This window comes from Pleurodeles waltl, chromosome 2_1 (genome assembly GCF_031143425.1).
Source record: "Pleurodeles waltl isolate 20211129_DDA chromosome 2_1, aPleWal1.hap1.20221129, whole genome shotgun sequence".
In the NCBI taxonomy this organism is placed as follows: Eukaryota; Metazoa; Chordata; class Amphibia; order Caudata; family Salamandridae; genus Pleurodeles; species Pleurodeles waltl.
The window spans coordinates 689,252,194-689,276,413 of NC_090438.1; the positions used below are offsets into that span (position 1 = coordinate 689,252,194).

General features: G+C 42.6%; 1 protein-coding gene across 5 annotated transcripts in view; it reads right to left on the minus strand.

The window, feature by feature from the left end:
- Positions 1 to 24,220, minus strand: part of IKZF1 (IKAROS family zinc finger 1) — a 300,870-nt gene that overhangs the window by 51,923 nt on the left and 224,727 nt on the right. For all 5 annotated transcript variants that reach the window (XM_069216910.1, XM_069216902.1, XM_069216894.1 and 2 more), the window contains 2 exons: positions 21,435 to 21,602; positions 17,714 to 17,839 (listed from right to left, as the gene is read on the minus strand). In XM_069216910.1, coding sequence (XP_069073011.1) covers positions 17,714 to 17,839; positions 21,435 to 21,602 — 294 coding nt within the window. The remainder of the gene's footprint in view (positions 1 to 17,713; positions 17,840 to 21,434; positions 21,603 to 24,220) is intronic.

Consider the following 24,220-nt stretch of genomic DNA (forward strand, 5'->3'; position numbering starts at 1 on the left):
CACTACTCTCTTGCAGTGGGGAGACATCCCTTGTCTACTGGGAGGGGACTTTAACAGTCTGTCGGACACGAAGCAAAACCAATCATTCTCTCCACTGTGACGCACTGCTGTGGTCACAGATGCACGGGCACTAGCAGAGTGGCCCGGCAATTGCTCTTGGTAGACTTTTGGAGAGATAGGAACCCCGAAGTGACAGTCTACTTGTTTCACTCCATCCCCTGTGATTTACATGTCTGGATAGATCGATTTATGGGGGTGTCAATGCTGCTCTCCTCCACCACTGATGTGACTTACCTGGGGTGCAGTCACTCAGACCACAATCTACACAGCTGCAAATAAGCTGGGATAGGACACCACCACCTATTCCCACATGGAAGCTGCAATCAGAGCTACTTAAAGACCCCCCATTCAGGGTCTCTGTGGGATCTATGGTCACCAATTATTTTGAGGTCAATGAAAATACAGCTTCCACAAGGCTGATTGAATGGGATACTTTCAAGATCACACTGCAAGTCCACTGCCTGTGGGAGACAGATGCTCAATGACAATCTTACTAGACTAGAGAGTTCCTTCCTGGCCCTAGGGATGCGTGCAGTGACCGAACCAACCGCCGGACGGGCCCTAGCCAGTTGAACATCCAAATCTACTGGAGTCACTGTGCTGTTTGAATTATGCAGCTCGCTCTGCTTCCATGCAGGTAGGTAGACAAAGTGGGGCAACTTCTAGAATGCCTTATTAAACAGGTTCAACAACACACACCCATAACGTCCCTGCGCATGGAGACCACCGGCTCTCCTACATGCAGCCTGTCATACATGATGAGCTGACCAGCCACCATTTCTGAGTGTACCAGGAACAAGAGTCCCACGACTCCTTCTTTATGGGGATCACTATGCCCAGTATTACAGCCAAGCAGCACACAGAACTCGATTGCCCCCATCAGTCTACCTGACATCATAGAGGTGATTAGGTGGCTGGTTATGAGCAGGTCCTCTGGACCGAATGGGCTGCCTACTGAATTTTACAAGGCATTTGCACCTAGGCTAGCCCCACAGCTGTAAACAATGTAAATAATACTTTAACTGTGGGCACACTCTCAGATTCTCAAAGGGAGGTACTGGTAGTGTCGCTGCCTAAACTGAACAAAGATCCCACCTTGGCAAGCTCCTATGGACCTCTGGCATTATTTAATACAGATAACAAAATGTTAGCAAAAATTCTGGCAGAGCGCTTAACACCTTTGGTCCCCGAACTAGTTCACGCTGATCAAGATGGGTTTGTCCCTGCACTCAGTACCTCCCTGAGTCTATGGTGTTTTTTCAGAGTCTTGACATATGCTACCCACGACTGGCTTTGAGCAGGCTGTATGGTTTTAGACCTAGAAAAGGCCTTTGACTGTTTAGATTGGGAATATCTCTTTGCCGTGCTGTTGGGGTATGGCATTGGTTATTTGCAGCTGCTCAAACTGTTATTCGTGAACCCCTCCATATGCGTCTGAATGGGATCACTTATTTCACATGCAATCCCCACATAGAGAGGAACGCAACAGGGTTGTCCACTGCCGCCCTTGCTTTTCTCACTAGAGATGGAACCCTTGGATTTACATATGCATTGTTTGGGTACAGCATACCAACCCCCAATTGCTATTGCGCTTTGCTAACATATCTGGGCTCCGGGTGAACTGTACGAAGTCCTGAATGTTTGCCTTCTGACCTGTGGTGTAGGCCTTGTGCAGCGGTAGCTTGGGGTCATCTCTGACATGGCAGAAACACACATTCCGCTGTTTGGATGTCCATGTTTACTGTACTTCTACAGACCTCCTTGACAGAAATATCAAATGCACGGTGTCTTCTACTAAAGGGCAGATGGCTTTCTGGTGCACACTGTATCTGTCGGTAACCGGGAGGGTAGCGCTGATAAAAATGGCGGTCCTCCCTGGACTATTGTACTTTTTTGCTAACTTGCCTCATTACATACCGGTTGCTTTCTTCAGAGACTTTGGCGTGCAGGTGCAGGATTTTATTTGGTATGGTTCGAGATGTAGGGCAGGGCTCGCTAAACTTCACTTCTTCACAGAAAGAGGAGGGGGAGTTGGCTGTCCCTCACTTTGAGCAGTACTATCTAGCGGCTCTGATCCAATGGATTGCCAGGTGGTTTGAGGGACTACACTTGACGAACACCACTACACTATTGCCTGAGTGGACCTTATCATCTTTACTATATTTGTTCCATCCTTGCACATACGCACAAACACCTGACCCCTTATTTCTATACACAGTGCACCACTGTTTTAGACGTTGCCTCACCATTATATAACATGTCCCTCCATATACTAAGGGATTGCCACTTCTGGGAACACCCATGTTAGAAATTGGGTCTGTGGTTGGCAGCCAGGTTACCCCCTATCCAAGCAAGGACCCTCACTCTAGACAGGGTAAAGGAGGATCACACTCAGTTAACCCCTGTTCACCCCCTTGGTAGTTTGGCACGACCAGGCAGGCTTAACTTCAGAAGCAATGTGTAAAGTTTTGGACCAACGTACACAGTTACCCAGAGAAAACACTACAAAATGACACAACACAGGTTTAGAAAAATACATAATATTTATCTAAACAAAACAAGACCAAAATGACAAAAAATCGACATACACAAGTCAAGTTATGAATTGTTAATGATTAAACTCAAAAATAGCGCTTAGAAACACAAAATGCTTTGATGAGGTGATAACACGGCATCACTACGGAGTCGTTCCCAACAATCCGACGCCAATGACACCAGGTACGTATTCACGCAGACCCCCAGGTACAGTACCTTAGTAAAATGTGAAAACAAGCCGGTGCGCGAAGTCGGGGATCATGGTGTTGCCGGATCTAAGGCGGGGTCAGTTCCGGTGCTGTGGGGCAAAGAAGCGGAGGTGTCATGAAGAGGTGTTGGGTACTTGCTGGGGAGCAGTGGAGGTGAAGCGGTGTCGGTGCAAAGCGTTGAATCTGCGCACTTCGAACAGAGTCGTTATCCGGCAGTGACGACAAGGTGCGGCAATTTCCACAGAGCCGTGGACTTCGGCAGGGCTGCAGCGATGTTGGGCTTTCGAAGGTCATTGCACTCCAGCGAGGACCACGGAGTCGGTTGCAGGCAGTGTCACAGCATTCGGCAGTGGCGTTGGTCTGTGGTCATCCAAAGTCAATTTTCTTGGATTTTCACTAGCTTCTCCTTTCAAGGGCCGAGGGACTGGATATGGCACCACTGGTCAGGCCAGGAGTCTCAGCAGAGAGTCCAGGTGCTGGTAGGGGAGGTCTTTGATGGCCCTGAGACTTCAGAACAGGGGGCAAGCTCAGTCCGAGATCTTGGAGATTCTTCTCAAGCAGGAATATACCACAAAATCCAGTCTTTGTCCCCTTTCACAGGCAGAAGCAGCAACTGCAGGACAGCCCAACAAAGCACTGTCACAGGCAGGGGTAGCACTTCTACTCAGCTCTTCAGCTCTTCTCCTTGGCAGAGGAGCCTCTTGATTCCGGAAGTGATCTAACTTTCAGAGGTTTTTGGTGCTCTTCTTAGACCCCTTACTGCCTTTGAAGTAGGCCTACTTCAAAGGAAAGTCTATCTTGTTTGTGAAATCCTGCCTTGCCCAGGCCCGGCCCCAGATGCTATGGGCCTGTCACAAACTATGCAGTTATTCGCTCCCTATTATAATTACTTTCTCAGAGTGCCCTGGGCGGGAGAATCTTTACAATTGGGATGCATGTTTGCTGGGACTCTATAGTAGGAAAAGGAGGCAGTGGATGACCTCTCGCTTTCTGGATCTAGGGTTCATACTGGCCAAACGACTTATAATACGCAGGTGGAAATCACTCAGTCCTCCGAGCCATGTAATATGGATCCTCTCCATGCTTAATTGGGCACAAGCGGAGAGTGTAGCATTGCACAGAGAGGACACTTTGGGACTCCGTAAATACCACATAGCCACTTATTGGAACACCATCCTTACGCATTTTCAATACGGGCATGCACATGATACTGAAGACTCTGGTAACTTGTGGACACCCACGGCATGCCCCTAATGCACTGCTTCAACAATATACGATGGGCATCCCTTGTGACTAAACCTTAGTCAAATGTGCCTCCTGTAGCATACCCAACTAAACTTGGGAATAACTGTATACACACTCTTGATTTGGGCTTGTTTGGGGCAAACTGCTTCTGTTTCTGTAGTTCTATGGTCTCTGCAATTGTCTGTGTTATATTTTTCTTAAATATGTTACCATTGTTTGTTACATTAATCCATGGCCCTGCACCCTTGAATACACAGTCTCACTGTTACTATATTTTGAGTGTAATTCAATGATTCGCCCTATCTCTTGCATGAACATGGTAATCTTGTCTTGTGAATTACACTGCATCGTTAAAAGGTGATACTATAATTGTACGATTCAACCAGATATGCATATATACAAAATACAAATAAAGAGATTCAGACAAAAAAAATACCATGTTCGATTCCAAAAAGAGGTGTTATGCATAACCAAGCTGTGGATTTTTGTTACATTGAAAAGTTTTCATTTTGAAATAATTCATTCCTTGTGCTCTACGTTTGGAAGAGCACTGGAAACAAAAAAAAAAATTTTTTACTTTTGTGTGAGACACTGCAGCGCCCGACATGCTGCAACCGGCTGCCTGCTCCAGATCTAGTGCCCTCTCTCCTTTGTCCCCAAAATAGTAGCCAGCAGCTGTTGCTACCCATAACTAGTATTGATGTGATCCTGCCTCTGTCAGTTGCAACTTTAGCTCAGCGGCTCCTCCACAATGACAGAGGACCATCACCCCCGCCCCCGGCTAAGAGTCAGTAGATGAAAAATAAAACAATAGCTTGCTATTGTTTTATTTTTCATCTGCTAGGTCAGCCAGCAGTGCAGGGAGGGTCGGGCCTGGACCACGGGAGATAGAAGTGAAGAAGGTGAGGAGAAGAGAGTGCACCTAAGTATGCATGTGTGTTTGGTCGAATATCTCAGGCTGGCCAAATACACATGTGCACTCAGGTTTCTCCAAACCTGTGCTGGGGTTCCAGTGAGTGCTGGGTCACCAGAAGAGGATGGAGGCAGCAGGAGGCGGCAGCGAGAATGGTAAGTGTTCATGTATTATTATTTTTATTGCTGCCTGATGACTGGACGCACATGGAACTCTGCTTCAGGTGCTTTTAAATTATGTTATTGCTAAACACAGCACCCTCCCCCACCCCTGAGATGTGTGTGGTTCAATTATTCACATTAACAACTGTCAGTCTATCGACATTGAGGTAATAAGGCATGAGTTGGACTTACTAGAGTTATAACTCAACATTTGCAGCTCACACCAGGTTTAATAAAGCACTGGAAATGACAACAGGCCTCTCCCAGGTCGCAGAGCCATTGACCTTGCACTGCCATTTGCTTTAACTTTGCCATAGAACATAACAAAAACATTCTATGGTGTCTGCTGAGGTGCCCGCACTAATGCTGATGCACATGTATGCCATTGTAGCCATTGTGGAATTGCGTTTTGACTTTTATCGTCAGTGTACAATTCCAAGCTAGCTAATATATGGGTCTCTGCAGTACAGAATAGTTTCTTGCAAGGATTGAGGCCAGACTGAGAGGCTGGGGCCTCTTTACTGGTACACACAGCTGTCTTTGGAACATTTTGCCTTAACACAAAAAGCAGAAAAATATTATCCGTTCCAGAAAACAACAATGCCCCACCTCTGCTCTCAGCCCCCCCAACACAGCAACACAGACAACACTGACACAAAAGCAATTGCACTTTAGATGAAAAGTGAGTCCATCCAAAATTTCGGAACGTGAGCATTTATTGGTTTCTACTGTCGTTTATATACATAAAGTTTCTCACCGAAAGTTCCACAAGTCTATTTATGTTGTAATAATATTTTGCCTACATTTATTAACACATTGAACGCTTAATATTACACAGGATGGAATAAAATGCACTTTCAGAAGTGCCCAGCATAATATGGTAGTCAATGTTGAGAGGAGAATCAAAATTTATTGCAGACTGCACTAATATTGCACAAAGGTATGTATTCTTTACTATTGATTCAAGAAAAATACATTGGAAATACTGCACAGGAATTACCAATCCTCTAGGGGTGTGGTAATTCTGGTTGTGGTTTTATCAGCTCACAATGAGATTTTCTCTCAAAAGGAAATGCCAATACAACTGGTGGCTCCTTTGGTTCACACTTGTTTTACCGTTTCCCTGCCAAATCAAGCACCCCTATCTCATACTGAGGGCATAAATGTTTTTAAATCCATATACTGTACATGCATGTAAGTGGAAATACATTCACAGCAACTGACTGTGTTATTATCAAGTAATCAGCTACAGCAGATGAGAGTATTAAACAATTCAAAATCAAATCCATAAATAATATTCTGCTCAGGACACACAACCTTGTGTAACACTCTTATTTTATTCAGAAACAATTCAATAATGGCCTATTCTCCCTCATTTATACACAATTTAATAGTAGATGAAGTGTGGTCACCACCAGAAAGAAAAGAATGACTGAAATAAGCATGTGTTTGAGATTTCATCAGTGACATTGTCAATTTAATTAAACTGAAACTAGTGAATTTAAGTGATTTTTTATTTTTATACATCAGTTATAATCTTATGTCGACACCTAATATAACATAACTTTAGTTTTTCTTTTTCTAGGTGAAAATTCAGTGTTAAAGTAATCTAAGATCACATTATCATACCTCACTTTAACAAAAATGTAACCTTTTATTTTTCACAGATTTTTTACGTAAGGAAAGATCTTATTACTATACCAAACTATAATGTCACTACAGTCTTTGTTTTTTTGCAGTAATTTTCAGTTGTTTTTAAAAAAAATATATTCAGCTAGTTCCCTCACAGCACTTGGCGTTTGTCCAAATGTAGTAGGAAGAGTGGCTGCAGGGCCTGACCAGAGGCCATGCACCCAACACTCCCCCCGTGGACACCCAGCATACACTGCTTTTTAATAGTAGTTTAAACTGTTTGCAAATGCCTCAGTGCTCTCACCATACTAGCCTCATACGTTTCACCCCATGGCACTGCTGTAGCGTGCATCCCTCCCACAAAGAAGCTTGCATGGTACCATGGCCCTATGGGAGTGAAGCTTGTGCAATGGCTTCTGCAGGAGTACCATGGTGCTTCATGGTATGGCACATTCAGTCCTGTCAAAGTACTATGGTACCTGTCCCACCTAAAAATATTTCATTTAATTTTGGACCCTTGTAGGTCCCTTTTGCCTCCTCACTCTGAAGTACCTATGTTTTATTCTTACAAATTCAGGACAGGGTTACCAAGTCTTCGAGTCCTGTAATGGTCGCCACAACACTTTACTCTTGGTTACTGCCAGCCAATCATCTACATGCTCTCAGGGGTAAATAGCACTGTGTTTGGCAAAAATGTCTTTCATAACTGTATCATAAAAGTAACGTTTAGGTAGTGGTATTGTATACAAAGAGCTGTGGTGCATAGTTAAGAAGACAGAATGCGGTTGTGGTACAACAACTGTATTCAACTACTAAATGCAATTCAACAGCAGCCAAAAACAATGCAATGCTATTTTTGTGTATATGTCATAACAGCACTATAACAATAACACAAAGAACACCACAACATAACAGCAACGTAGCAAAACCACAACAAAAGACAACACAATAACAGCACGCGTGCATAACATGACATAAAAACTTACCACAAAGAAAATAAAACATTAAAACACAGCAACACCATACAGTAGACATACAAAGTACTGCAACAAAATAGCAAAAGACTAGCACAAAACAACAAATCAGCACAGCACATAAACATACTCACTTAAAACAAAAAATAACAACATGACTCCAAATAGCAACAATACGCCAAGACAACACCACCTCACAAGTCCAACACAAGAGCAAAACAGAATTATGACAATACAATTGTGGTGTATAAATTTATTAATTTACATTGCTATGTTTTATGCTATGTTATTGTGTTGTGACATGTTTTCTTTTTGTTGTTATTGTACAGTCTTCCAGCCATGGGGTTGTAGAGTGGTGTTGCAGTGTGGTGTTGTAAATGTTAAGTCTTATGTTGCCATGTGTCATGGGGTTGCGGTTATGCTTTTTATGCTGTTTTTCATGGTGTTGATGTATTGTTAGGTTGTTTGTTGAGTCCTGTTGTAGTAGTTTAAATGTGTTCTATCATCGTATTCTATTGCTTGTGATTTAGTTTTGTTATTGTTAGGTGTTGTGTCATTGTTGTGTAACCATGGGCTATTGTTGTTTTGTTGTGATTTTTGATTCAGTGCTGTCTCTTATTGTGTTATTGTTGTGTTATATAATGCATTATATAGCTTTCTTTTAACACTTCAGTAGGCACTACTGATTCTCTAGACATAAGCAACACATTCTATTAGTGTTCAAATGAAAAACAAATGTTTATTACTACCGAAGGTGGTCACATACCACCTAGCTAGCCCTCAAACCACCCTAGTAACTAAATTGCATCAGGACACATATCAGCTTAAAAATATTCGATTAGCTAGAGGTTAAAAAACTGCATCCTAAGCTCAATTGCTAGGAGCCATTCAACCACTGAATAACATATACTTGTTCTGCCTTAGTGATCAGTAATCATATTTCTTCACTGTAGATATACAGGATCAGGATGCAGGGCAAACTACCATTGAGAAGTCAATACTGGTAGTAACTGACTCTTAGGGACGGGAAACATCCTTTTTTACGACTTTTTTTTTCTGAAAGTCGTGGTTAACGAAAGCGCAACAACACTTTTTTTAACCACAACTCCGTTTTTTTGTGCCTTAACTACGTATGTTCTGAACAACGAACATGCGTGGTTAAGGTACAAAGAAGGGAGTTGGCGAAGGTAAGTGGTGGGTTTAGGTTTTGGGGAGGGGGTGGGAAGAGGGGGGTTTTAGATTTTGGGGTGGGGTTGGGGGGGTGGGGCGTTTTTGGTTTTGGGGAGGGGTGGGGGGCCAGGGGATTTTAGGTTTTGGGGTGGGGGGGAGGAGTGTTTTTGGTTTTGGGGAGTGGGTGGGGGGTCAGGGGGGTTTTAGGTTTTGGGGTGGGGTTGGGCGTTTTTGGTTTTGGGGAGGGGGTGGGGGGTCAGGGGGTTTTAGATTTTGGGGTGGGGTTGGGGGGTGGGGCGTTTTTGGTTTTGGGGAGGGGGTGGGGGGTCAGGGGGTTTTAGGTTTTGGGGTGGGGTTGGGGGGGTGGGGCGTTTTTGGGGAGGGGTGGGGGGTCAGGGGGTTTTAGGTTTTGGGGTGGGGTTGGGGAGGTGGGGCGTTTTTGGTTTTGGGGAGGGGGTGGGGGGTTAGGGGGTTTTAGGTTTTGGGGTGGGGTTGGGGGGTGGGGCTGTTTTGGTTTTGGGGAGGGGTGGGAGGTCAGGGGGTTTTAGGTTTTGGGGTGGGGTTGGGGGATGGGGCGTTGTTGGTTTTGGGGAGTGGGTGGGGGTCAGGGGGTTTTGGGGTGGGGTTGGGGGTGGGGCGTTTTTGGTTTTGGGGAGTGGGTGGGATGTCAGGGGGTTTTAGGTTTTGGGGTGGGGTTGGGGGGTGGGGCATTTTTGGTTTTGGGGAGGGGGTGGGGGGTCAGGGGGTTTTAGGTTTTGGGGTGGGTTGGGGGGGTGGGGCGTTTTTGTTTTTGGGGAGGGGGTGGGGGTTAGGGGGTTTTAGGTTTTGGGGTGGGGTTGGGGGGGTGGGGTGAGGGATGTAGGGTGAATGGTGCCTATTACTAATGCTTTTATCAGGAATGCCTTTACAACGAAATATCGTTGTTAAGGCATTCATGGTAAAATCATTAGTAGTAGCAACGAGGTCTGTGTTCCGACCTCGTTGTTAAGGCAGTAGTTGTTTTTGAAGTCGTTGTTTCGTCGTACAATCCTTAGGGACAGATGAAGCAAAGGTTTTTACCCATTCTGTGTCTATGGGAAAAAGTGTTCGTACATATGGCCCTTAGTTCTCTCTACATTTATTTAGGTCTTAACCAGTTTCATGTGAAATATTCAGGTGTGCATGTGGGTGAATTTGGGCTATACGCTTCAAATAAACAAATAGATAAAATAACAAAATCAGACTCTGACCTTTCTAAAATAATGGGTGATTGGCTGAGGTAAAACATTAGGAATTTTACATGGTGTGGCATTGCCATAAAGGTATGCACTTTTGTAGAAGAGCAATGGAAAATTCTTGGGGTTGGTAGGTGGACTAGTGCACCAAACATTATCAAAGAATATGAAGAGTAGGGTTGCAAAGATGATGTTGCTGATGCCTTTGTTCATAGTTTGGTGTTATAATAAGATCATGCAATTGGAAGTTTTAAAAGAGACATCAAGGGGACCATCATTGAAAAATTATTATGATTCGAAGATGACCTTCCACAAAACACAAATAAAAGATTTTAAGAGAAGACTGTTCAGGAGAGCTGATCACAGTTTATGAGTGAACGATGTCACGAGAGTTCTTCATCAAGACAGCAGATTTGTGCCTGATAGTATGATGGGAAGAGCGCTTCCAATTCATGTTGACTTGCCTAACCACCTCCTAATATCTTCTCTTCTTTCTTGCTACAGAATCACTACCAAATGTCATTATGGGAGACCAAGATAAAGAGTTAGAAGCCTCAAAAATATCAAACACACTGCCATAAAATTCAGTCTCCTCCTATTTAGAAGATATTCCCTTTGATCAAGAAGTCAATGTGCTTATGGTATAATATAAAGAGGCCCTGTCTGAATTCATGTATTACCTCGGTCTTCACAAACTAAAAATACTAAAAAATAAAATATCATCCCAATGGCTCTCAAAAGAATGAAATGACAAAATTAAAAGAGTGAGAGGTGTAGGGTGAGTTTGACATTAAAAATCCTACTTTGGAGAAAGTGGAAAACCTATGGTATAAAAGGAAGCATTAAACAAAACATATTTTTTAAGCAATATTGGCATTTCCAATTGCAACTATATATAAAGTGAAAACAGCACCCCAAAATGTTATTCAATATAGTGAAGCAGCAGAACCATTGTAATTGAAAATCCCTGCAAATGCTGTGACGATTTTGCCATTTTCTTTGAAGGAATATGAAAATGCCTTATATTTTGGCAGATGGACTATCAGTCACCGTTGTGATGGAGTAACCCATCCACTAAGATCTAAATCACACCCTTGGTCTCAAACACCTACTTACTCCAGTAAGGAGTCTCCCAAGAGTCCACGCTCTCTCTCACCATGTACATGGAACCTCTTCATTTAAAGCTTAAAGAATCAAAATACTTTATTTAATAATAATATTATTGATACATTTCCAAAACTGAGGAATGTCAGCTGCATATGAAAATTTCATCAATAGATGGCATCTTTTTCATTGCTCGGAACCTCAGAGACATTCATCGTTGGATGGCTCCTCGCGCTGTACACTAAGTCCTATTAAAATGGAGTTTTTGCTGATTGGCTATCCAAATTGATCCATTCTTGTTCAGAAATGACTCAACTCTCTTTTAGAGCTAGAGCACAATCAGGAGATTGCAGAGTACGCTACAAACTCTTAGATTTACAAAACATAAAAAACCTCAATCTTCCATCTCACATTAATGCTGTAGCTGAACGGACACAATAGCATCTGAGATTATGTCTACATATATATACAAATGGAGAAAGCTTCAAGTAAGTAACTCAATCCCTTGTACTCTTGAGATTGGACTGTGGAATCTCACTGCTCCTAGAAATTTCCAATGAACGACTAGACTCTCCCAAAGATACTCTTCATATTGCTGCCAGGCTAGTGACCAGGACAAGTATACACAGTCACATTGCAACTATTCTGATCACTCCCCAACGTCTCAAGTGAGGAAAAAAATTACACCTTTTCAAATTAGTTTGCAAAACTTACAAAGCACTTCATAACAAAACTCCTAACTACTAGCACCTAACCTGAGCATCTCTGGGTCACTGTCTCTCCTGATAGAAGCAACAGCTTTTATGAGAGAATAAAGTCTAAAACAAGTGTTCCTAAAAACTGCACTGAACCTCTGGAACAACATCCTACCAGCAATTACAGTTGTATTCTTTAATAATATTTGTGTTACGTTTAATTGGAAAATATGTGATTGCAAGATTGTAAATGATAATTGCTGATAAGATGGCCCTACAATATAAAAATATATAATGTAATGTAAATGTGTGTTTTGAAATTACCCCCAAATACTTACTACGGGAGTAAAATGTAGTTTGTTTTAGGGGCGAACATGACTCCAGTCATAAACTTTGGAAATTACTAGGCATGGCCAAATTTCAGTTATGCACTAGAAATGCACTAAAGTCTCCAAATTTTGCAATGCACAATTTTGCAGGAGGCTGGTTTGGCGAGAAAATTTCTTGCTAGAAGACGTTCTCTGCTCAAAATCTGATGGTATCTTTCGTGACTCTCTCCATGATGCATGACCTCATGTACAAGGGTCTTGCAAAATACTTAAAAATTACATTTAAGGATAAACGCGTAATTTCATAAAAAAGTATAAAAATGTTATGACAATTCACAAAGTTTTTGAGAATAAATTACAACATTTCACATCCCCCTACACATTACTACTGTTGATGCTCCTTTATACCTTTACCACCATCTGAACAATTTCGCCTTAAAATGTCCACGCTGCTTGGTGGTTCGTCCATATACAACTAGGGAGGATTACTGGATTCCAAGTTTAGCGGAATTCAAAATCTTAGGACAACAAATTCATTTAGAAAATAAAAATTACAGAAAAATGCTCTGTAATGATTGCATGATTCACCTAGGGTACCATTGCTTGCAGCTAGTCTACGTCTTCCCCTACGACAATTGCGGTAATATCTAAAATATAGCATTGAAGATGCCATTTTAACCTTTGGGTTACATTCAAGTAAAGAAGTTAAGGCCTAATTTAGAGTTTGGTGGATGGGTACTTGTCAAAATCTTGATGGATATCCCATGCACTTGCCAAGTGTATTATCTGTTACCCATCCACCTAACTCTAAACCAGGACCTGATTTTTTAAAGACTAATCACTTTCATATCACTGCGAGTGATTCCGTCATGCAAACTTACCTGCGTATATGCAGAAAGGAAGAGAGGGAACATGCAATATTTCTCTATAGTATACATTTGAGCTAGGACACTGTAAGGATCAACAGAAACATAAATGCTTGTGAAAGTTTAACCATCGATTCAAAACTTGATAGCCAGAGAGGGTATTTTGTTCGATTAATTTCAATTAGTAAATCCATTCATGATATCCTGTAACACTGTGGTGCTACTATGCAAAATCCAAGGGACAGAGGAACAAAACTTTTAATGATTAATAGATTCAAATCCTCCCTTTTGCTAAATCAGAGGATGCACAAACTGCTGAAAAGCAGTTTTGGATTTACTAGGCCGATTTGCCTATGCGGAAAAGACATTTCAAATCGGTAAATGCGTTTAAAAATTGATTACAAATCACAATATGGAAGGGGTGCATTATGTGTGTCGTCTTTGCATCCCTTCTTTTCAAGTTAGTGTATAGGTTTCAGGGGCGGTAGGCAGTGGTTCAATTATCACTGCCAACTCTTACTGCAGCCCTGCCAAGAACCACACATCAGAGGTTAGACTTACGCATTTCAGTGTGGTGGTCCGCATCACTGCACTAAAATGCTTAGTCACACATTAATAGCGCCCCTGATACCACCACTGCATTAGATGCTCAAGCTGAGCACTGCTAACACAGTGCTGTGCACACAGTGGTGCCATTACACTGAGCCTGCATATTGCGTCGCCCTCTGTCTCACAGTTTGTTCACTCACAAATACTGTATACTGTAAATTGGCACCAACTCCGGCCTCACCCAGCTCTGCTGTGATGGCCTCAGGTACCACTTGACATGCAACACACTCTCTGGCAATATCCTCCGGAGAGTGATTCTTCCCATGAGCAACAACCAGTGCAGCTGTACAAGCTGAGTGATGATCCATTGTGAGGGTGGCACCTTGTGGTTTTTTATCACGCACAGCACTGTCATTGTGTCCACGATAACAAAAAGTAGGTAATTGGATTGTTGGTTCATTTACCTGGCAACTGGTGGGCAAAACTTTGCTTTTGCATGATGTTGCGCCTCTAGCTGCAGGTAGTCTGAGTGGTGCTGGTGGTGCCTCTCAGACCATGCGGCACCCATGGCCTCATGTGTGGAGGTAAGAACTCTGCTTGAAATGTTGTTGCAGGAGAGTAACTGAGAATGGGCAATGGTATATTACCACCCTTTTCTGAAAGAATTTGGGGTGTCAAACTTTAATGAATGTATTTTATTTATAGTTGGGCCGCATATATCCCTGTGAGCTGCAGATACTGAGACACACTAAATATAAAAGTTCAAACCAGCAGTCAATTATCTTTACAAGCACTGGCTTTGAGGTAACAGGACAGCAGCAGCACTGGCAGAGTTTCAGAGCCATGAGTATTGTTTACTGCACAGCTTCTATCAACCCCTGGCATGCTGGGACTGACCGTACAATCTACTGCACAGCACCAGTGGCGGCTGGCTGACTGTGGAGTGTGGCGGGGTTCGAGGTGGGTGAAAGAAGTGTTCTCCTTTCTTACATTGCCTGGAGTACGTATTACAACATGGGAGTGTTTTAGCCACTCTGATAAATGGTGCATTTTCAGAAAGGAAGTAAATGTTTTAACTTTACAAGTAGTTAGCCTAGTAGTTAGTATACCCATTACCTACACCAAACTGTGCCAGGCTGTATGGCTTGACTGAAGTTGTGCTCTGCTCCATATGAGCACTGTTGATTCTATAACTTAACTAAGCATTTCAGGAGTGCCACAACAAACGTCCTTTGTAGACCAAAAGGGGGAGATTTTAGAAATGTATATCCTTTTCCTGCTCCTGGCAAAGCCTCATGCAAAGTGTCACAGTTAGGGCTTGCAAATGTCACACATAGATGTTCTCGAACCTTGGAAATGTCACATATAAGCAGCTTGACAACTTGGCACCTATGTAACTGAAACGTTTAAAAAAAGAAAACTTTTTCTTAAAGTGGGCTTATTTTCTTGAGGGAATTTGGGCTGCTTTATAAAAGGACTCATTTTTTTTAAAGCAATTTGTTAGACTTTTCATCCTTGGCGTGGTCTCCCTTAACTTTTTGCCTCTGTTCTCCAGGTTGTTGATGTGTGCTGGACTCTGATTCTACTGTTTTTGTTACTCTGGGCACTTTTCCTCTGCTAACCAGTGCTAAAGTGCAAGTGCCTCTTTACAAAATGTGTACGGAATTGGCTTATCCATGATTGGCATATTTGATTTACTAGTAAGTCCCTACTAAAGTGTACTATAGGTGCCAGGGCCGGTAAATCACATGCTACTAGTGGGCCTGCAGCACTGGTTGTGCCACCCACACAAGTAGGTCTGTAATAATGTCTCAGACCTGCCATTGCAGTGTCTGTGTGTGCAGGTTTAACTGTAAATTCTACTTGGCAAGGGTACCCACTTGCCAGGCCTAAACCTTCCCTTTTCTTGCATGTAAGGCACCCCTAGTGTGGGCCATGGTAGCCCCAAGGGCAGGGTGCAGTGTATGGTTAAGGTAGGACATATAGTAATGTGTTTTATATGTCCTGACAGTGAAATATTGCTAAATTCGTTTTTCACTGTTGCAGGGCCTGTCCCTTTCATAGGTTAACATGGGGGCTACTTTTAAATCTTATTAAAATGTAGATTCCCATTGGGAGCAGATGGACATGTGGAGTTTGGGGTCTCTGAGCTCATAATGTAAAAATACATCTTTTAATAAAGTTGATTTTGAGATTGTGTGTTTGGAAATGCCACTTTTAGAAAGTGAACATTTTCTTGCTTATACCATTTCTGTGATTCTGCCTGTTTGTGGATTACCTGTCTGGGTCAGTTTGACAGTTGGGCTGGTTGTGCCTCACTCTAGACAGTGACACAAAGGGAGCTGGAGTGTAGCCTGCATATCCTGATGAGCCATCTGTGCTAGGAGGGAGTGGAGGAGTGGTCACTCACACCTGAAAGGGCTGTGCCTTTCCTCACACAATGCAGTCTCCAACCACCTGGTGTGTGTCTGGGGCCTGGCCTGGGCAAGGCAGGATTTCACATTCAAGAGAGACTTTACTTTGAAGTAGGCCTACTTCAAAGGGGAAATTGGGTATAAGAAGGGCACCCATAACCATAGACTTCTGGAAACATGAGGAACCGCTGCCTGGAGAAGTGCTGAAGAGCTGAGGAAGAAGAGCTGCCCTGCCTGTGGCTGTGCTTTGTGGAGCTATCCTGCAGTTGCTGCTTCTACCAGACTAAGAGGGCAAAGACTGGACTTTGTGTGCCTTCCATTTTGAGAAGAAATCTCCAATGGCTTAATTTAGAGCTTGCCTCCTGTTGTTTGAAGTCTCAGGGACAGCAAAGGCTTCTCTCTGCCAGCACCTGGGGTCGATGAGAGACTCCTACTCTGCCCTGTGGTGCCCACTCAGTTATTGGGACCCTGAAAGGAGAAGCTGGCAGCCTAGGAGGAGGAAATGCACACACAGAGCACCATGCGGTGAAAAGATTACCGCAACTCCGATCTGCGGCTGAAGAAATGATGCACGGCCGGCTCAGTGGATGAAAATCGGCGCTCGCCGGAAACGCAACCAAAGAATCAACACACGGAGCAGGAGAAACTATGTGCATTATCGCTGACGGAGACTGGGAGATCGCAACCCGCGCTGCGTGGTTTTTGAACCATCGTGCAGCTGGATTTCCGATGCAAGTACCACTGGGCATGTTAAAACAACGCAAGGCCTGCCCGGACCCGAGAGTGCTGACCAGATCGATGCATCGCTCTCCTGTGGAGAGAAGAAACAATGCACCTCAACCTAAGGAAATGAGAAACGACGCAAGGTCCCGCTCGTGAGTGGAATCGACACATCTCAAGCCCTTTTTGACGCATACTCGCCGGTGCGGGGTTATTTTTGATTTTTAATTGATAACTTGACTTGTGTATTGTGGTTCTTTGTCATTTTGGTCTTGTTTTGTTTAGATAAATATTTTCTAAACCTGTGTTGTGTCATTTTGTAGTGTTTTCATTAAGTTACTGTGTGTGTTGGTACAAGTACTTTGCACCTAGCACTCTGAAGTGAGGTATACTGCTCTGCCAAGCTACCAAGGGGGTAAGCAGGGGTTAGCTGAGGGTGATTCTCATTTACCCTGACTAGAGTGAGGTTCTTTGCTGGAACAGGGGGTAACCTGACTGTCAACCAAAGACCCCATTTCTAACACAATCAAAAAGATAGTGCTCTGACATCTGCAGGTCCCCAATCCCTTAATGGTGACCAATCATAGTGAGTCACAAGCTCAGATCTGCCTATTAAATGTTCATTAGTTAGGGCGATACGATATGTGACTCACTATGATTCCCAATTTGTGAACCGACCTACTTTCAAAAAGACAGTGCACATTTTGCTACAGCTTTTAGAAATTAAATGAAAGTGCATCTCGCCCCATATACCTTACATTAAAGCCACCAATAGGACACCAGCTATAAACCTTTGTGGTGAGCTAATATATGGAGGTTCAGGCCTATATACATGTGACAGATAGAGAATAATGTGGGATTTGAGGCAGAGGAGTAGCAGTTTGGTCTTGGTTCTGATGACTTTTTACTGCTCAGCTTCTTACCTGAGTACAGGTTGCCCGGCAGACCCATGCTTTGCAGGTAGTTGTGGCATCGCTCTTTATGTTCTTCCAAAGAACTGCGTTGCTTATAGCTTCTGCCACAGTATCCACACTTGTGAGGTTTACCAACTGTAAAATGAATATTTATGAAAAATTACATAACAGATTTTAATTTGAAGTAAGATTTGAGTGCAGCAAAGTACATACAACTATGTTCCACCAAGTACACATCCTTCTCGCATTAGAAATGTTTCATTAAGAATACTTCTTGATATATAATTTTTCTCTATTTTGTCACCCATGTTTGTGCTTTGTCACTAAAATTAATCCACTTCTTCAAGCCATTCTAACAATAAAACCTTTTGGAACAATCTGCCTTGCATTTCGGACTGTCCGCCTCCTCTCAGCGCTTTAGGAAATATCTGAAGACACGTCAGTTTTAACCTTCTTGTCATCCGCAGACTGACTAGAAGCGCCCCCCCCCACCTTCTTGGATGTCAATGCTTAATTTCAGCCAGTATTTGCCGCTGTTCAGCACCAGCACTTAATTCTCAACAAAGGCACTTATGACAGTTCACCTAATGATGTGATTGTTTGTCTATTTTTGAGGTGAGAACATGTACAATGTGTTTAATAATTCAGTACAAATTGAAAAGTGATAATGCCAGATGTCCAGGCCATTTTAAGCTTTGGGAGGCCTGGAATAGTCTGAATTGTCACACCTGTAGGTGTGTGATGGTTACAAGCTGTGTTGATACTGTATTGGCAGCTTAGGCAGGGGCAATTGGAGCAAGCTGCATTGGCCTCCTGAGAGAGGCCATGACATTTACATTTTTATGAATTAAGCACTGATTTCGGCAAATGAAACACATTATGTGCAGCTTTGCACCACGGCACACAAGAAACAAATTCATAATTACTACTTTATGTGAATAATCACCAAAGAAAACATTTTATCCAAACATTTGCCTTCCCCATCGTTGCAGCATTCAGCCCAGATAGTGTGTGGGGAAGACAGCAATGGTTTCAAATCCTTCTTATAGGCTACCCATCATAAACTGACAGAGGTGTTGTCAATGTAAGTTGTCAGTATGCTGCCATTGTGGATGTCATTAGCTGTGTGTCTTGCATAATATATCTGCCCAGGGTTACTGTAGCATCTCCCTCAGCCTGGGAGAATACAAATGAATATGCCACACAGAGCTTGGTAACAGACGTCTTTATTCTTCGACCTACTAATGTACTCTGCATGCATTGTGTAATAACTTTCATAACCACACAATAACACCTCCCATCAGATTATGTTATTCCTGTCTAGAGTCCACCCAGGACCGCGAGGATCCTAATATGCACGATATCAAAGATGCTATGGTTACCACCTGCTTAAACTCTCATACAGCAGAGTGTGGTGAAATCCACCTTCAAATCTTAGAAAGGTGCAAGGCTCTGCACCTAGGTTTAGTGGTACGAATCTGCCACCTGATAGTACCAATTGAATTGTTGAGGGAGAAGGTTACTTGTGTTGCCTTCTTGTTGATAATTCCTTCTCTCATGAGAAACGTGGTGCCTAATTTCATATCAGGACTGCCCAGGCAGTAGAAATAGGGGATGGGGGTTACTAGCATTAACATTCAGTCCAACAATTACCTTACTCTCCTGGGAAAGGTAATCCAACACCCTATTACTCTTTAATAATCGCAGTACTGCTATTAGCTGGTTGGGGGTCATTTATATCAATACTAAATTTACCTGAATATTGAAAACGGGTTCAATCTCAATATATAAATGATGTGATCAATAGCAATGACATGAGAAACCATGTCTTTTCAGCTTCTAGGGGGGCGGATAGGTGGAGAGAGGACCAAGGTATCAAGTTCGTTTCAGCCCATCACAAAATATTGGACTAACATTAATCAAATTGTCAAATTGATTGCACATTATTTTGTGCAAGTGCAGAAGCCAAACTAATACTCCCTTCACAAAACAGACTAAATTTAAGGTAAAATAAGTTACCTTTTTTCTTTTTCCGTATGCATATAAATGTTGTGAAATAGTTTTCCTCTATTATAGCCTTATGCAATATTCTGTGCTAGTAAAAAGTAAGCCAAATCCGTTCCTGCTAGAATTCTTGTCTTGAAAGCTACGAAAACTGTGACAAATATTAATTATAAGCTGACTGCGTAAAGGCTGGTACACTGGAAACTATGACCTACCAAGCCATGCCGCCTCTAAGACTATAATTGGAAAAAAACAATAAATACTTAGTAATATTCTTAGGCTAACTAACAACCTCAACATAAAATGATTGAAAATGGATAGGATACAATATGTCTGCATGTCAACAAAGTATATTTCAGGTCACACTTGGTTCTCTTATACAAGTCATGAATATGCATTTCAAGGGTACGAATAATAGCAAACTCTTATTTTATGTTCATGGACAAAAACACTTTTAATCATGGTTTATACAAATAGACAACCTTTTGCCTTTTGGTTTTATGTCTATAAGAAGGGGTGAGTAGAAACAGAGCAGCATGCTCTTATTTTTTAGTCCGCCCTGTGAGCAAAATTCGCTTTAAAAACTTCAGAAATGCTCTGTGGCATAACAGAACAAATGATGGATTCTATGTATGAACACAGAAAACTTCAAGTTCTGTCTACTTGTGCCTGGGTAGACCACCAAATGGCATAGTGAAGTGTAGTCTGAACATGGCTGTTCTTTTTGTCTAACAAGAAATCAGTCAGAATAGCATGAAATGTAGGACAAAATCTGAGTTGTGAAATAGTAGCCAATAAGCATTGTTATAACAGAAGATTCTGGTTGGCTGTCTTTCAGGTGATAATAACAGGTCTTTGGGTTTAGGGCTTTCTAGTTTGGTGTTAGCCATTCAGAATGGATGGCTCTTAACCACATCCTGTCCAACCCACCAATTTCATCATGGAACTTCTCTGTGTGGACGGGTCACCAATCTAGCAGCAGCTAAAAGTCCTCTACAGAACAGCATCACTTCAATTATTTCTATTTGTACTCAAGGGGAGAGGATGCCTTTAATAGCAGATTTGCTTGGTGATTTGATTCGTGATGTTACGGATTCCTTTTCTAGGTATTCTTTACAAACTTCCAGGCCAGTGATTGAGTGGGTACTGCAACAGGGTGCGATGTGTTCATCTTTAGTACGGTGTGCTGAAATCTTCATCACCTTTATAGATCTTGACAGTGGGACATGTAATGACAATAATTACTGTGCACAAAATATGGCTCGACCTGCATTTTCAGTACGAATCTGGGTTGGGACGAAGAGACTCATACCAGTCCTTTGTATTCATAAACTTGGTCTTGGTGTGTGTACCACTTGGTGCATTAGGGTCTATACCGGCCAGGTCATAAGAAGTCAGGGTACCCTGTTACCCTCTGTGATGTATACATTCTGTTAGCAATTGGAGAACTTCACTTTCCAGTGCTGCCAGTGTGGTTCCTTCACGCAGCCCTAGATGATAAATTGCTATGGAAGGAAAAGGGCACACATAATGTATCCAAGTAAAAGACTGGAAAAAGGCAAATCTGAGGTATGTGTCAGCTTTGCTATCATGTTCTACACCATGGGCACACAATGGCGGTACAGGGAACAGTGAAAAGGATGACATGCCTAAATTTACTGGTCATTATTGTAAACCACGAGGTGTGGGACAGATACTTGCAGAGCATCTTGAGTAGTGTACCTACCAGAATGTGTCCTCAGGTGACCGGTAAGGGCATCTCTACGTCGGCATGCATAGTTACACAAGTGGCACTTGAAAGGCTTTTCACCAGAGTGCAACTTGATGTGGCGGAGGAGGTTGCCTTTTTGTGTAAAGGAAGCGCCACACTGACTGCACTGGAAAGGGCGTTCCCCTGCAGGGAGAGAGGGAAGGAGAGGAAACATGTGAGAACAGAACACAACATAATAACAAGAGAAAGAATTCAGCGAGAAGGTTGTTTCCCCAGTGGTGCTATGCAGCTTCCCAGGGCTGCAGGTTTGATATAACACAAGGCTTTCAGACTAGACCTGCCAGCTCCTTAACGCTTCACCGACTGGGTCAATTTGATCTGAAAATCTAATTTTTTTTCCCTCCAAATCAGAATGGCACATCACGATGCAAATTCAAACTCATTTAAATAAAGTGACTGCAACATTTTGTGTTGAAGAGCCACTCTTCCTGATCAGCAGTTTTGGAATAAACCAATATCCAATTTTGCATGTTGTGGCATTTGGTGGGTTTTTTTAATGTGGCGTTTTTCAAAGGGTCTTTAAAATATGCCACTGAAGCAGCAAAATAAAAAGGAAACTCATTAAAAATGCATTTCAGGATCACAAGTTCATTTCAGCGTTACATTCTTATATTTAAATGAAAGGCACTTCATTATAAGTGTTATAATAACTTCTTTTCATTTACATTTTCCCATGTATTTTCCTTTTCAATTTCTTCTCCATTACCTGTCTGTCCTTAAGCTGACAAATCAGGAAAGAGACAGGAAAAAGAGATGAGGGTGGAAGGAGGTGGGGTGGACACAGAGAGAGGGGAACGCCGAGAGCCAGAAGAAAGGGGAGATGACTACAAGCAGAGAAACAAGAGCAAAAGGAAGAAAACGATGGAGGTAAACACACACACACACAAATCTGAAAAGTCAGCCTATGTACTTATTTAAAGTGCGATAGCTCTTTAGTCAAAATACAAAAATCGTTAGAACCAGCAAAAGACACCGTTAGCCACATGAGTAAAAAACGTTTACGAACACGAAATACAATCATTACTTGTGAAAAACAAAAAAACGCAGATTTAACTTCTAAAATGTTCTATATTTATAATTCGTCTCTTATTTTGGTATATTGTTAGGAACGCACTGAGGTTCTGAAGCCTTTTTTTCTGGTTCACTTGATGCATGACATGGGCATTCTGTGTGAATTTAGAGCTCATTAGCAGACATCAGTTTGTTGTTTATTTCTATAGCCTGCAGTGATTTGTACACTCACCCGTCACCACTGCAAGCTCTGCTTGCATTAATAAGAACATTAACTCCTCGCCCTACCAAAGGAGTGCATTCTGCCTCATTTTAACTGGTGGTAAATACATCTACTGTCGGATTCTTTTAACACCTGCTAATTATATTGCAAAATAAAGAAAAGCAGCAATTGGCTGTGAAACCTATTGGGTGGAAGGTTAATGCAAACATTAACGCTCTTTATGTCGTTTGGCCCTACTTTGCATATTTGTAAAATGCTATAATATTTTCATATGTATTTCTTGACAGAAATCTTGTGTTTAAAGGAGAGCATCATACAGACAAAGCGAATAACCTGTACTGCAAACCAACTGACCTGAAATGTTACAATAACACACATATGTATGTGTTGGAAATGGCCTTTATGCGGGGTCACCCCCAAACTTTTTGCCTTCCTCCTCCTATTTTTATGACCAGATGTTTGCTGGCTTTAGGACTCTGCGCACTTTACCACTGCTAATCAGTGCTAAAGTGCATATGCTCTCTCCTTAAAACATGGTGACATTGGCTCATACCCAATTGGCTTATTTAATTTCCTTGTAAGTCCCTAGTCAAGTGCACTGCATGTGCCCAGGGCCTGTAAATTAAATGCTACTGGTGGGCTGCAGCACTGGTTGTGCCATCCACATAAGTAGCCCCCTAACCATGTCTCAGGCATGTCTCAGGCCTGCCTCTGCAGTGCCTGTGTGTGCAGTTTCACTGCCACTTCGACTTGTCATTTAAAAGTGCTTGCCAAGCCTTAAGCTCCCCTTTTTCTACATAGACGTCACCCCTAAGGTAGGCCCTAGGTAGCCATGTAGGTAAAAGGCAGGACATGAACATGTGTGTTCTACATCTCCTTGTAGTGTAAAACTCCTAAATTCGTTTGTACACTCCTGTCAGGCCTTCTCCTTTCATATGATAGCATTAGAGCTATCCTCATATACTGTTTGAGTGGTAGATCCTAATCTGAAAGGAGTAGCCAGGTCATATTTTCGATTTTATATTACTATATTATTAATGCCACTTTTAGAAAGTGAGCATTTCTCTACACTTAAATCCTTCTGTGCCTTCCAAGACAGGACACTCAGTCACACTTGCACACATCTGCATATTGAATGTGTCTTCCTGGGCTGCGAGGGTGGAGGGCCTGACACATATCGAAGGATAGTAGCCTGCCCTCACACAAAGGACCGCCACACCCCCTACTGGGACCCTGGCAGGCAGGATGGAACTGAAAGGGGACCTTGTGCACTTCTAAGCCACTATTTTAAGTCTCCCCCACTTCAAAGGCACATTTGGGTATTTAGGCAGGGTCTCTGACCCTACCAATGTAGACACTTCTGAGGTAGACACTCTACCTTACAGACACTTCCTGGAGAGGAGAAACCTAAACCAGAACCTGCAACCTGCCAAGAAGAACTACCTGGTGGCCAAAAGGACTCACCTGACTGCTTTCTGTGAAGGAATGCTGCCATGATGTTGCCCTG